The sequence below is a fragment of the Oncorhynchus mykiss genome, chromosome 1 (genome assembly GCF_013265735.2).
Source record: "Oncorhynchus mykiss isolate Arlee chromosome 1, USDA_OmykA_1.1, whole genome shotgun sequence".
Lineage (NCBI taxonomy): Eukaryota > Metazoa > Chordata > Actinopteri > Salmoniformes > Salmonidae > Oncorhynchus > Oncorhynchus mykiss.
In genome coordinates this window covers 37,329,035-37,343,353 of record NC_048565.1, presented here as the reverse complement: position 1 = coordinate 37,343,353, position 14,319 = coordinate 37,329,035, and the positions used below count along the sequence as shown (strand labels likewise).

The following is a 14,319-nucleotide window of genomic DNA, read 5'->3' as shown; positions in this document are numbered from 1 at the left end:
GCCACCTACTGTGCTGGAGTCTGGTCAATCGCGGTTTACAACGTTAGCTCCACATTTCTAAATCCTCCTACCTAATTCAGTAATTCTGAGAAGAAAAATAACCCTTCTAACTTCTAATATACCCTCCCCATCCCTCAAGTTCCTTCCCAACCCCCGTCTAACCTCAACGACTCTACACTGCAATATTTCCCTCTCTTCAACATGCTTACAACAATATAACACATTCTCCACCAGTTCATCCACCATACCCTCCAGACACAAACAATTCACATGCTTACCAACCAGATGTAGTGACAAGTAGCGCAATTGAGCAAACACCACTCTTCCTTCCTAATCTGATCTTTGAATCTTGGTCCACTGACCTTTTCTTTGGAGGGCATATAAATGTAATCGCTGCCAAAGGGCTCAGTCCCATCTCCTCTGCCACACATCTATCAAAATGGCTCTTCTCTTACATTTGGCCCCACCTGTACCCAGTGCAACAATAATATTTAAGTATATCTGGTTTTAAAGCTCTTTTGGCTCTGGTCTACAATTTCATTCCCTTCCACACCTCAATAGGCTGGGGTTATCTCACTACTATTCAGTCTCTCAATTCTCCATAGGAACATTTATGCCACCCATAGTAGGTCACTCCCATTTAGATTTGCCAAATGGCAAACTATTCAATACAGACAGGGAATCTGAGTGTACTATAGTTCTGACAGGTTGAACAACCCCAGTTGTAATTTTTTTTATTTTATAAATTGAACCTTTATTTATCTAGGCAAGTCCATTTTTAAGAACAAATTCTTATTTACAATAACGGCCAAACACGTATGACGCTTGGCCAATTGTGCGCTGCCCTATGGGACTCCCAATCAAGGCCGGATGTGATACAGCCTGGAACGAACATGGTTCAGCTTATCAACCAGCTAATTATTAGAGTCAGGTGTGCTAGATAAGTGTTGGAGTGAACCTACAGGACGGTACAGGAACAAGGTTGGAGAGCCCTGGCCTAAGCCTAGCCAAAATGAAAAAAGAAGCCAGACATATTGGCTTATAATTAAGGTTAATTTGAACTAGTGATCTTTCTGCTGTGGATCTGATTATGATAAGTTTTTTGTAAGGCTGGGATAAAAATCGAGCCTGTGATGAAAAATTATTTCAGGTGACGACGACAGGCGTGGCAGAGCAATGTTTTACAGACAGGAATTGGTCTGCAAGCTCTTGTCATGGCGGTCACGGCCCTTACATTCTCTATCTCTCTGCCTCTCTCTTTCTCTATCTGTGTGTCTCAACAAACGCACACACTCAATTACACATTGGCTTCCCCTGCCTGTTCGGATTAAGAGAGTGAGGGTTATGAATGGGAGGTTTCAGCGGGTGTGCTTTCAGGGCATTGTTGTGCAGATATGTGCTCATCCAGGCCTGAGTTCTTCACACATGACATGCAGAGCAGAAGGAGACCTTCGTACATGAACGGCAAAAACAACACATGAACAACAACACGAGCACCAGAACATGAGGTTCCCTCTGTTCACACACAGCCATGGCTCATCACCATGTATCATTCGGGCCTTGCAAGCCATTTTTAATCCGCTAGTTCTATCTAAAGGTCTGTATTCTAGCATTTGTCATTCTAAGGCAGCAAAACATTGTAATACTCAGTATTACAAGGAGGTGACTTAGTTGGGCATTAGCATGGCCAGCCCAATGCCTACATGACCCTGAGCCAGCTGAACTGTTGTCTTCTGAGTGGCTCTAGCTGCTGTGGATGGCTAGGTCCCAGGCTGTGGTGGCCCAGTGGGTGACAGGGCTACCAGCCCGAGGCAAGTATGTCAGCCGCCATCGCAGCCTACTGTTGATCTGCCTGCACTGCTCTCTCTTCTGTCGCCAGTGTGCTGTCCACTTCCTGTGGCCTGGTGGCTTTCATATCTCCCTGTCAGTGGATGAGTGCTGAGGCACGAGCCCCACAGCTCTCACCCCCTCTCCTATTGCCTCTTACTGTACCACTTCTTTCTTCTTCGTAAGCGCCTATGCATTTTTAGGCTCCTAACTTTCTGCTCCTCTTTCCATCTCAAAATACTGACAATATAGCCTAGCTTGCCTTTTTAATGGACTTATTTGATGTCACACAGACCCAATCAGAATAGGATATACACTACGTGACCAACAGTATGTGGACACCTGCTCTTAGAACACCCCACCCCCCCACCCTCCCTTTTGCTGTTACAACAGCCTCCACTCCTTTCCACTAGATGTTGGAACATTGCTGCAGGGACTTGCTTCCATTCAGCTACGAGCAATAGTGAGGTTGGGCACTGATGTTAGGCGAATAGGCCTGGCTCACAGTCAGCATTCCAATTAATCTCATGGGGTTGAGGTCAGGGCTCCATGCAGACCAGTCAAGTTCTTCCACTCCGATCTTGACAAACAATCTCCGCATGGACCTTGCTTTGTGCACAGGGTATTGTCATGCTGAAACTCATTGTATGCTGTAGCGTTAAAATTTCCGTTCACTGGAACTAAGGGCCCTAGCCCGAACCATGAAAAACAGCCCCAGACCATTATTCCTCCTCCACCAAACTTTACAGTTGACACTATGCATTGGGCCAGGTAGTGTTCTCCTGGCATCCGGCAAATCCAGATTTGTCTGTCGAACTGCCAGATCATGTAGCGTGATTCTTCACTCCAGAGAACGTGTTTCCAGTGCTCCAGAGTTCAATGGCGGCGAGCTTTACACCACTCCAACCGAGGCTTGGCATTGCGCATGGTGAGATTAGGCTTGTGTGTGGCTGCTCGGCCATGGAAACCCATTTCATGAAGCTCACGACGAACAGTTATTGTGCTGATGTTTCCAGAGGCAGTTTGGAACTCTGTATTGTGTGTGTTGCGACCGAGGACAGACGATTTTATTACTCGGGGGTCCCGTTCTGTGAGCTTGTGTGGCCCTGCCACTTCGCAGCTGAGCCGTTGTTGCTCCTAGACGTTTCCACTTCACAATAACAGCACTTACAGTTGACAGGGGAAGCTCTAGCAGGTCCGAAATTTGACGTACTGACTTGTTGGGAAGGTGGCATCCCATGACGGTGCCTCGTTGAAAGCCACTAAGCTCTTCAGTAAGGCCATTCTACTGCAAATGTTTGTCTTTGGAGATTGCATGGCTGTTTGCTTGATTTTTTTTTTTATATATCTGTCAGCAACGGGTTTGGCTGAAATAGCCAAATCCACTCATTTGAAAGGGTGTCCACGTACTTTTGTGTGTATATATGGTGTTGCATAGGCCTATTAATGCATTTATGTTCAATAGACTTCCAGTTATCTAGTCTAGGGTGAAAATGTCCCTCCTGTTTATAGATGAGCATGTATTGCTACTTGTGATCTGACTGGTGTTGATGTGTTCTCTCTTTCCTCTAGGTGCTGCACCAGTCAAAGTGGAGATGCCTGCTCTCTCTCCCACCATGGAGGAGGGAAACATTGTCAAATGGTTGAAGAAAGAAGGTAAGTGAGCCGTGCCTCCATTTGCCAATGTTCACAACATACTCAGCTTTTCTGTTGCATGCAGACTACAATGCTACATAATAATATAATATAATCTGTTGTGGAAATTTCCTCTATTTACCAAATCATGAAAGCAAACCACACACACGTCAGAGTTAGTTATCACAAAGTCAATTTTTAATTATATGAGCTCTATCACAACCCTGTGACTCTCAGATCAATTCAGTGTCTATCAATGAATTCTCTGAGAGCCCCTTACACATTGCAGCTGAGATCCTTTAATAGCAAAAAAACACAGTCATACAGCATAGACATAATAAATCGTTCAGCTTTGTCTCCTAAACTATGTTATTTTCTCAAACTCAGAACCATAAACCAATCCTCCATATCAACAGGCATATATCAAATCCATCCTATCTTTACAAGATCACAGAGACACACTGACTGGCACACAGACATTGTGGAGCCAAGAGATACACGCTTGACCTCTCTCCGGCCCAAGCAACTTAGTCTTGACATAGAACAGATACTGCAACCCCGCCACAGTATTATACAAAAATAACATTCTGATGAGAAGTAACTTACAAACATATGATGAATATAAAACATCTTACCTATGTTACCAACCAATTCTGATTATTCCCCAACAAATCGAGCCTACGAAACAAATCCAATATGGTTGATTTTAATTTTACATCTCCATCCATATACCTTCATAAAGACACACATCACCCTACACACATTCTACATTTTGAGATGTTAATAATGACTGGATATTCCATGGTGCAGTTTAGTGTTTGTCAGATTAGCCAGCTCTCCTAATTTATTAAGGAGGAGAAAAGCAGTGCCCTGTTTCTCCCTTTCTCCACCCCGGAGTGATAGGGGTCCATTGTTAATGTTTAACCATGTGACATCACATCCTTCTACACAGCAGTCAGAGCCCAGCCATGCTGAGAAAGTAAGGCACCTGAGGACTGCTGCCAGTTAATTGGCCCAGAGAAAGTTGGTGCTGTCTATGTCACCGGGTTGCAACGCTGTTCCCCCCCCGCCGCCATAGCCACATAGCCTTGGGTCTTTGGCCTGGTTTGCTATCTAACTTTCTGAGTGCAGTGTATAAAGCAACTGCCTGTCACCACAGGCCATTCCGATTAATCAGTCGACCTCTACCGTGAACCTTACATGGTACAGACAACATCTTGGTGTCATTATACTACATTATGTTCTAAAATATGGAGTACCTCTATATCGGTATCGGCGTTGAAAAATCATAATCGGTCGACCTCTAGTTCACGGATCAAAGGGTCTTACAGGAATAATGTCTAGGTCTAAAAAAGGGCGTAAAAGGGCCACTTTCCTCATGATTTTCCCAAACAAATGTGTCATACAAATGTAAAAAAGCATGTTAAACGTCCTTCCTCGCAATAAATTTGTGAGTTGCAGAACAATATGTGATACCAAAAGTTTTGGGAATCGCCCACTTGGCTTTGTCAATGGATATCCAGCTTTTCCTCTGACCCTATCCCATCCCATCCCCAGTGGTGTAGTGCTATATTTTTTTTAGTTGAGGGAGCACCATTTTTATTTTTTTTGTGACGTCATATATTCTTAAAGTTTGTACAGAGTACCGACAGATGTAGCCTATTGAATATCATTGTAGGATAGGTCTATGCAAAAACTGCATCCTTCAATTGCCACATCTGCCTATGTCCACCCATATTGTTTTAAGGCATACCTAATTTCAAAATAGGCCATAATCGCTGTCAATCGTGAATGATCATTTTTTACATGTTACGGGTGAATGTCCAAACTGCATGCAAATCATTTTCACTTGCAAATCAGTTTCATGGGAATATGCATTAAGATCTTGAATTAGTGCTTTGTGAGTGAATTAAAGCAGATGGTGTTAACAAACTGGCCTTTCTTGTCGACCTATTTTGTTTTAATCAAAGCATACAGTGTGTTCCTTGATTTTTTTTTTCTCCACATTTTGTTACGTTACAGCTTTATTCTAAAATTGATTAAATAAATAAAAATCCTTACAATCTACATGCAATACCCCATAATGACAAAGCAGAACGTTTAAAAAAAATCTTTAGCAAATTTATACAAATAGTAAATTGAACTATTACATTTACATAAGTATTCAGACCCTTTACTCAGTACTTTGTTGAAGCACCTTTTGGCAATTACAGCCTCGTCGTCTTGGGTATGACGCTACAACCTTGGCACACCTGTATTTGGAGTTTCTAACATTTTTCTCTGCAGATCCTCAAGTGTCAAAGCCCCTCCTGCTTTGTCTTTTGCTGTGTGCTATGGTCGTTGTCTTGTTGAAAGGTGAACCTTTGCCCCAGTCTAAGGTCCTTAAGGATTGCTCTGTACATTGCGCCGTTCATCTTTCCCTCGATCCTGACTAGTCTCCCAGTCCCTGCTGCTGAAAAACATTCCCACAGCATGATGCTGCCACCATGGTTTACCTTCGGGATGGTGCCAGGTTTCCTCCAAACGTGATGCTTGCATTCAGGCCAAAGAGTTCAATCTTGGTTTCATCAGGCCAGAGAATATTTTTTCTCATGGTCTGAGTCCTTTAGGGGCCTTTTGGCAAACACCAAGCGGCTATAATGTGCCTTTTACAGAGGAGTGGCTTCCGCCTGGCCACTCTACCATAAAGGCCTGATTGGTGGAGTGCTGCAGAGATGGTTGTCCTTCTGTTAGGTTCTCCCGTCTCCACAGAGGAACTCTGGAGCTCTGACAGAGTGACCATCGGTTTCTTGGTCACCTACCTTACCATGGCCCTTCCCCGATTGCTCAGTTTGGCCAGCTCTTGGAAGAGTCTTGGTGGTTCCAAAATTCTTCCATTTGACAATGATTCTTCTTTTTTCGGCACCCTTCCCCAGATCTGTGCCTCAATGCAATCCTGTCTCTGAGCTCTACGGACAATTCCTTACACCTCATGGCTTGATTTTTGCTCTGACATGCACTGTCAACTGTGGGACCTTTTTATATAGACAGGTGTGTGCCTTTCCAAATCATGTCCAATCAATTTAATTTACCACAGGTGGACTCCAAGTCGTAGAAATATCTCAAGGATGACCAATGGAAGCAGGATGCATCTCAGCTCAATTTCAAGTCTCATAGCAAAAGGTCTGAATGCTTATGTAAATATAAGGTATTTGTTTTTTATTTGTAATAAATTAGCAAAAATAATAACCTGTTTTTTGCTTTCTCATTATGGGGTGTTGTGCGTAGATTTGATGATTTTATTTTATCCATTGTGGAATAAGGCTGTAAAGTAACAAAATTTGGAAAATGTCATGGGGTCTGAATACTTTCCGAAGGCACTATTTTCCTATTCAGCTTCGAATATTAAATGACTAAGTTGTTTTTGTTGTGACATATTATAGGCCTACTATGCTATAGGATATGCTATTCAATTCCAATCAGTGTTTAAGTGATCTTGCGAGACATTGATTAAGCTTTGATCTAACTTCACTAAATGAGATCCATGGTGAGAAGTGATTATCTTCTATTTGTAATAAGTACTGATTAGGCAACAGATCTTGATGAGGGTTATTTTAAGCGATTTGAAGGCCCTTCGAATCGTTTTTCTGAAAGGACAGCACTATAAACGTAAGTGGCCACACATCGTTCTGTGTTCCACTGCGCAAGAGCGGGTCCAAGGCAGACGTGGTGAATTTGGATCCTAGATCTCATCGGTGTGATAAGGTTCGTGTGGTGGATCAGTTTGTCTGCATACGCAATCGAGGTAGTACGTTTCTGTAAGCTAAGCACTCGGACAGTAGGTCGAGTTCAGGTGCGTCGTACATGAGCCCTTAGTCCATAACAAACTGGAGGACAGCCGTTTTAGCAACCCCTGGTAAAGTTTTATGTCTGTTACTGTTCACGTCAGATTTGGCCCGCTCGAAGTGGTCAGGCCTCCGGCCGACGGGCCTCTGCACACACGCCAACAGTTACTAATTATTCGCACGACTGCCAGAAAGAGAGAAGACGGGGAAGAAACCATAATTTAACTTACCTACCTATAAGCTTTAGCCTACATATTTGTTTAGTTTTTCGTTCTAACGTTTTCATGGAATGTTAGTGGTCATTTAAATCAAATTTATTTAGAACAACTTTTCCAGAAATATTTTTGCCAGCTCTGTGTATTCTCAAATTGAAAAAAGTAAGGGAGCCTGCTCACCTGCGGAACAGCAGCACTACATCCCTGCCCATCCCCTTGTATTGTACGTTTGTGTCACCGTGTAGCTTAATCCTATTGCCATTCCAGTGGAGAAGAGTTGAAAGGGGCAGGTGGTTGACTGTTTTACTTTTAATATCGCTCATCACTGGCTAACCCCTTGGGTCATCTGGTGTTAAAACCACACACACACACATCCAATCTAGTCCTCCCTTCTCCCGGCTCTCTGGAGCTTCTGAGGTCAATACTCACTCCCACCCCTGCCCACTTCTTCCCTCACATCCTCTATGATCCTCCCACTACCTTCTCTCCCACAATTCTCCCTTTCGCTCATCCTAAAAGTTGAGGTGATCTTTTACTAGGCAGGATATTGGAGCTGAGGATGGTGTTTTCCTGTATGGATGTGTACCTTCTCTCTCCCTGTGTTATTGTGCTGACCTGAAGTGACCTTCCCGCCCTAGGATCACCTGTTGAAAATAAAGACTGACTCAATGTGACCCCTGCCCAATAGGCCCCAGCATCCATCTTCCTCTTCTGCCTTGTCTTCACTCAATTACAAATGGCCTCTTTTTAATAAAACATCTTGAATCACCCCTCCCCTCTCCTGTTTTAGACTTGCTTCCCTAGCCCCATAGGGAAATGTAGATGCATGAGAAATATTATGAAGAACATATAAATCCACCAGAACCCCTTCCTTTACACCCAGTACTGCTACTGTTTGAATTGAAGGGCAGTCCATAAGCGCAGATGAAGGATATCAAGGATATGGAAAGATTCTGTATGGAGGAATGATCTTCTCCAATCTCATAAAACATTTGAGAAAAAGCCTGTGTCGTTATCCTTGCAAGGGCAGGGTGCTGGAGAACTGAAAACGGGTGCCAATAATTTTGACCCATATCTTTTTGAGATTTTGTTTTTATTACTTTTTAAACTAAATATATTTTCTCTGAGCAATTGTATTACTATATACTGTATAATAATAATAAATTGTCCCACTTTTTTTCTCATACAGTATACAGTAGCTCAGTTGTATTATTGTACACTATTTTTTTGCTCATCTTTATCAAGGGTGACTTTATGTACCCCACTGTATAGCCTAATGATCAGAGTGTTACCACCATAGCAGTTCTATATCTATGGTTTCATCATCCCTTAGAAATGGACTTTCTACACTCTCGCCAATTTTTTTTCATGTAACTTTTTCCTTTTCCCAATTATTGGTCTTTGACATTCTAAGCGGTCTGACTGTTGCTGGTGTCCTGCAGGTGATGCGGTAGCGGCTGGCGATGCGCTCTGTGAGATCGAGACGGACAAGGCCGTGGTTACCCTGGAGTCCAGTGATGACGGCGTCCTGGCCAAGATACTGGTGAGTGAACTGTGTTGTGTGTGTCAGTTCTTAGGGCTTCCCTCTTCTCCTTAATTGGCGGAACATCAGTGATGAGGTGTGCTTCGTGACCTCTGTGTGTTGTGTGAATATTAATGACTCTGCCAAAGACAGACCGATCACTTGTCTTTCATCAACACTGCACCACATGTTTGTACCTCAGAACAGAGGGATGAAAGCAGTTTATCCTCCGCTGTCAGATCGATCTGGCAATGGGAGAAAGCCTCCAATTACGTCCTAACGAGAGAGAGTGAGAGGATATTGATGGAAACTCTGTGGTACAGCTTTGCCTGTAAACCATCCTTTCCTCCGTCCTCTTAATTATAAATGATCCAGCAGTCATAATGACATACTTTTGTGTATGTGGACACACCTTCAAATTAGTGGATTCGGCTATTTCAGCCACACCCGTTGCTGGCAGGTGTATAAAATTGAGCACAGAGCCATGCAATCTCCATAGGATAACATTGACAATAGAATGGCCTTACTGAAGAGCTCAGTGACTTTTAATGTGGCACTGTCATAGTCAGTTCATAAAGTTTTTGCCCTGCTAGAGCTTCCTCGGTCAACTGTAAGTGCTGTTTTTGTGAGGTGGAAACGTCTAGGAGCAACAACTGCTCAGCTGTGAGGTATCAAATCAAATCAAATCAAATTTATTTTATATAGCCCTTCGTACATCAGCTGATATCTCAAAGTGCTGTACAGAAACCCAGCCTAAAACCCCAAACAGCAAGCAATGCAGGTGAAGAAGCACGGTGGCTAGGAAAAACTCCCTAGAAAGGCCAAAACCTAGGAAGAAACCTAGAGAGGAACCAGGCTATGTGGGGTGGCCAGTCCTCTTCTGGCTGTGCCGGGTGGAGATTATAACAAAACATGGTCAAGATGTTCAAATGTTCATAAATGACCAGCATGGTCGAATAATAATAAGGCAGAATAGTTGAAACTGGAGCAGCAGCACAGTCAGGTGGACTGGGGACAGCAAGGAGTCATCATGTCAGGTAGTCCTGGGGCATGGTCCTAGGGCTCAGGTCCTCCGAGAGAGAGAAAGAAAGAGAGAATTAGAGAGAGCATATGTGGGATGGCCAGTCCTCTTCTGGCTGTGCCGGGTGGAGATTATAACAGAACATGGCCAAATGTTCATAAATGATCAGCATGGTCGAATAATAATAAGGCAGAACAGTTGAAACTGGAGCAGCAGCACAGCCAGGTGGACTGGGGACAGCAAGGAGTCATCATGTCAGGTAGTCCTGGGGCATGGTCCTAGGGCTCAGGTCCTCCGAGAGAGAGAAAGAGAGAAGGAGAGAATTAGAGAACGCACACTTAGATTCACACAGGACACCGAATAGGACAGGAGAAGTACTCCAGATATAACAAACTGACCCTAGCCCCCCGACACATAAACTACTGCAGCATAAATACTGGAGGCTGAGACAGGAGGGGTCAGGAGACACTGTGGCCCACTCCGAGGACACCCCCGGACAGGGCCAAACAGGAAGGATATAACCGGAAGGAAGGAAGGATATAGGTAGTAGCCTAGGCCACACAAGCTCACAGAACGGGACCACTGAAGCGCGTAGCGTGTAAAAATATTCTGTCCTCAGTTGCAATACTCACTACCGAGTTCAAAACTGCCTCTGGAAACAACGTCAGCACAATAACTGTTCGTTGGGAGCTTCATGAAATGTATTTCCATGGCCGAGCGGCCACACACAAGCCTAAGATCACCATGCGCATTGCCAACCGTCGGCTGGAGTGGTGTAAAGCTCGCCGCCATTGAACTCTGGAAACACGTTCTCTGGAGTGATGAATCACGCTTCACCATCTGGCAGTCTGACAGACGAATCTGGTTTTGGCGGATGCCAGGAGAACACTACCTGCCCGACTGCGTAGTGCCAACTGTGAATTTTGGTGGAGGAGGAATAATGGTCTGGGGCTGTTTTTCTTTCATGGTTCGGGCTTGGCCCCTTAGTTCCAGTGAAGGGAAATCTTAACGCTACAGCATACAATGACATTATAGACGATTCTGTGCTTCCAACTTTGTGGCAACAGTTTGGGGAAAACCCTTTTCCTGTTTCAGCATGACATGACAGCACAAAGTGAGGTCCATACAGAAATGGTTTGTCGAAATTGGTGTGGAAGAACTTAACTGGCCTGCTCCGAGCCCTGAGCTCAACCCCATTGAACATCTTTGGGATGAATTGAAAGTGCCCGACCTCGCTAATGTTCTTGTGGCTGAATGGAAGCAAGTCCCCGCAGCAATGGTACAACATCGAGTGAAAAGTCTTCCCAGAAGAGTAGAGGCTGTTATAGCAGCAAAGGTGGGACCAACTCTATATTAATGCCCATGATTCCGGATCCACATACTTTCGGTCATGAAATGTGTTTTTCGTATTTATTTTCAACCCAACATTCATTAACTAGCTAAGTGACACACACACACACACACACACACACAGACCCTTGCCTGTCCCACAGCTGATGCCATGGTTCCCTCCAGTCAGTCATCCGATCAGTGAGTGTCACATCGTTCAGAACAGTGTCCTAGTGGCAATTAGCCGTGTAAACCAGGCCACATAGCATAGTTCAGCGAAGCATACCCATGTTATTCTAGTGCTGTGGTTCAGGTGGTGTCTGAGTGTACCCTGAATAAAGAGCTGATATGGAGTAATTACTTAGACAGATAGCAACACGTGTGCATAAACAAGTGTTGTTCTGGAAATATAACATTTCTATGAGATCACTATCAGCAGGCGAAGTGTCTCTCTCATTGTTATGTGTTTTCAATTATTATAATTTCTCCCTTTTTTAGCCCTTGCTCTATTCTCACTCTTCTTCATGTTTTCTTTCTCTTCCTCTTTCTCTTCCCTCTCCCTCCTTCCAATCCATGTCTTGGCTGCCATGGGGATAAGGTAGTTTCCATGGCAACGGCCCAGGAGTTGGAGGAAGGGGCTTAGGAAGGCTTGGAGCTGGCAGAAAGAGGGAGAGCGATAATCCCCCCAGGTTCAGCTAGCATCCAGACCAACACCCCCACCCCTGAATACCCCAGACCCAGTCTCTACTGGGGGTATTAGAGAGGAAGCGTGCCAGTCTCTGTGTGGATGTGTGTCTGCCTCCTGGTGTGTATCGTGTGTGGTGTTACTAGTATGAGCGACGTTTTTCCTGGCTGTGTGTGGAAGGGGCTTGATGGCCTCTGCTCTCTGTAGATCACAGCACAGATTAGCCCACAGTGGTGTAGTAGTGGTGCTGTCTAAGCATGTACCCACTAGGATTCTAGTTTAGCAGCCAGTGTTACATCCGTGAACACACAAAAGGCTGAAATGGCACATGTAGAGATCCCCCACACATTGATGGATCGGTGGTTGTGCAGGGATTTTCGAGATGGATTGATACGGTGGACAGAATGTATGTCAACATTTAACGGTCGAGATAACTAGTGGCAAGATGGATGGATGTTTAGATGGATGGAAGAAGGAAAGGCTAGATGAAGATGGTCTGACATGGTCCACAGTGCTAACCTGACAGCATTTATCATGTCATTTATCACTCTGCTTCCCTCCCTCCATTCCTACATACTTTCTCATCAGGATGCTGTCATTTTAGGATAGATTAATCTTCCAAGGGGGAGTTTGTTGGCTGTGTCTCTGCTCAACTGACATCTTCCCTGCACTACAACTAGCCAAACCATGACTGTAAAAATAATGGACAAAGCCATCCATCACGTGACCTCATTCATTTCTATGTGAAGCCTCAATAGATCATTGAAGTCAAATGAAGTGAGTTAAGATGGCGTCTCATGGAGGCATAACGTGTAGTTAGAGCTACTCGAGGAAGTGACGTTACAGGCTAGCTCGGTGCTGCCCCCTCAAATTCAGTAATGCTGCGTTTACCTGGTACGAGGTAGACGTCAATCCGGATGTCCGGAGCTCAACGGTAAATGCTGTTGTAGCTGGCAGTGAATGCCGTCAGCCACCATGGCAGATGGGACTTGCCGCCAGAGTTCAAATATTTCAACTTTTGCTGTCTGCCGTAGCATTGTTTTCTACCGGATGTTGATTTGCTCTGAAATCACCATAGCAACGCATCCCGTCATGCTGGCTTGCTTTTGCCATCAGTCTTTCTTGCTTTCTTTCCCGCAATGTCGACTGGTATGCCGGTTTTTGCATCCCTTGTCTAAACGCAGCATAACTCAAGTTGGTGGCCGGCCGGAATACTGCATGCTGCCATTAGCAACTCAATTAGCAACTCAACTTCTCTGTACGATTTTAAAATGATTGGTTCAAGGACATACATCTGGTGTATCAGAAGCAATTATTGGTACCATGATTGTCTTCGAAAGTGTTTATTTACATGAAGATTGCCCATGAAGATTGCCATTTCCCCATTCACTATAATGGAGGATCATGCTTTCTGCCAATTATACTTGCTGGAGCGGTGGGCCTTCTGTGGCATTAATGAGAAGGGCCAGTCGTTCTCCCCTGGGCCGAAAGTCTTATGAAGAGAAGAACAGAAAGGCCCGCATGTTGAATATGCTCCCAAATTACCACCTTTTATAGGCAACGTTTCAATCCAACACAGATCTTTGTCTGGTCTTTGAAATTATACAAAATGCATAGGATAACCTCATAAATGGTGTTTTGTTATATAATTTATGAACTAGTTGAAATATTCAGGATAGACCCCGTAGGAACACTATACTCACTGATCTCCCTCGTGTGCTTTAATTTATCAGATTGAGAATGCAGACGAATCAAAAGCCCTGGGAGAGAGAGGGCTGCTGGGGAAAAGCCCTCCTCTGGACTCTAATTAGACTAGTCTGCCCAGTAACAAGTTGCAGGATATAGGATTCAATCATATCGCCTCAAATCCCTCTTTCTGTCTCTCTCCTGGCAGATCAATACACTCACACGGAGGCACATACACACACACACACACACACACCAAATCAATACAGGATATTTTTATTCCAAGAGTCTCCAAATAAGCCACCCTCTTCCCCACCTCTTCCTTTCTCTTTGATCTGGAGGCGAGGGACTAATTGTGTACTGTTTACAAGTCACAGGTGTCAAGCCTATCCTTGTTGAGGGTGCAAGTCTGGGTGTGTGAGTCTTGAATTGTGTCAGAGATCACAAGAGTAAGAGTAATTTTCTGAAATCCATGCATAGCCTGCTAAAAATGGTGTCCTCCTCATCCACCTCTTGACTTATTGTTCTTTACTGAAACCAGCCAGGTCTTCTAATGTATGTCAGTCAGGTTGAAC

The 14,319-nt window shown here is 44.3% G+C and overlaps 1 protein-coding gene across 3 annotated transcripts in view; it reads left to right on the top strand.

Moving 5' to 3' along the window:
• The window catches only part of pdhx (pyruvate dehydrogenase complex component X), a 60,088-nt gene that overhangs the window by 4,290 nt on the left and 41,479 nt on the right, over positions 1 to 14,319 (top strand). For 2 of the 3 annotated variants that reach the window (XM_021600676.2, XM_021600666.2), the window contains exons 2-3: positions 3,400 to 3,483; positions 8,944 to 9,044. In XM_021600676.2, the coding sequence (XP_021456351.1) occupies positions 3,400 to 3,483; positions 8,944 to 9,044 (185 nt within the window). Of the gene's footprint in view, positions 1 to 1,278; positions 1,812 to 3,399; positions 3,484 to 8,943; positions 9,045 to 14,319 lie in introns of those variants that run through there. The other variant, XM_036977062.1, reaches the window with a different exon arrangement.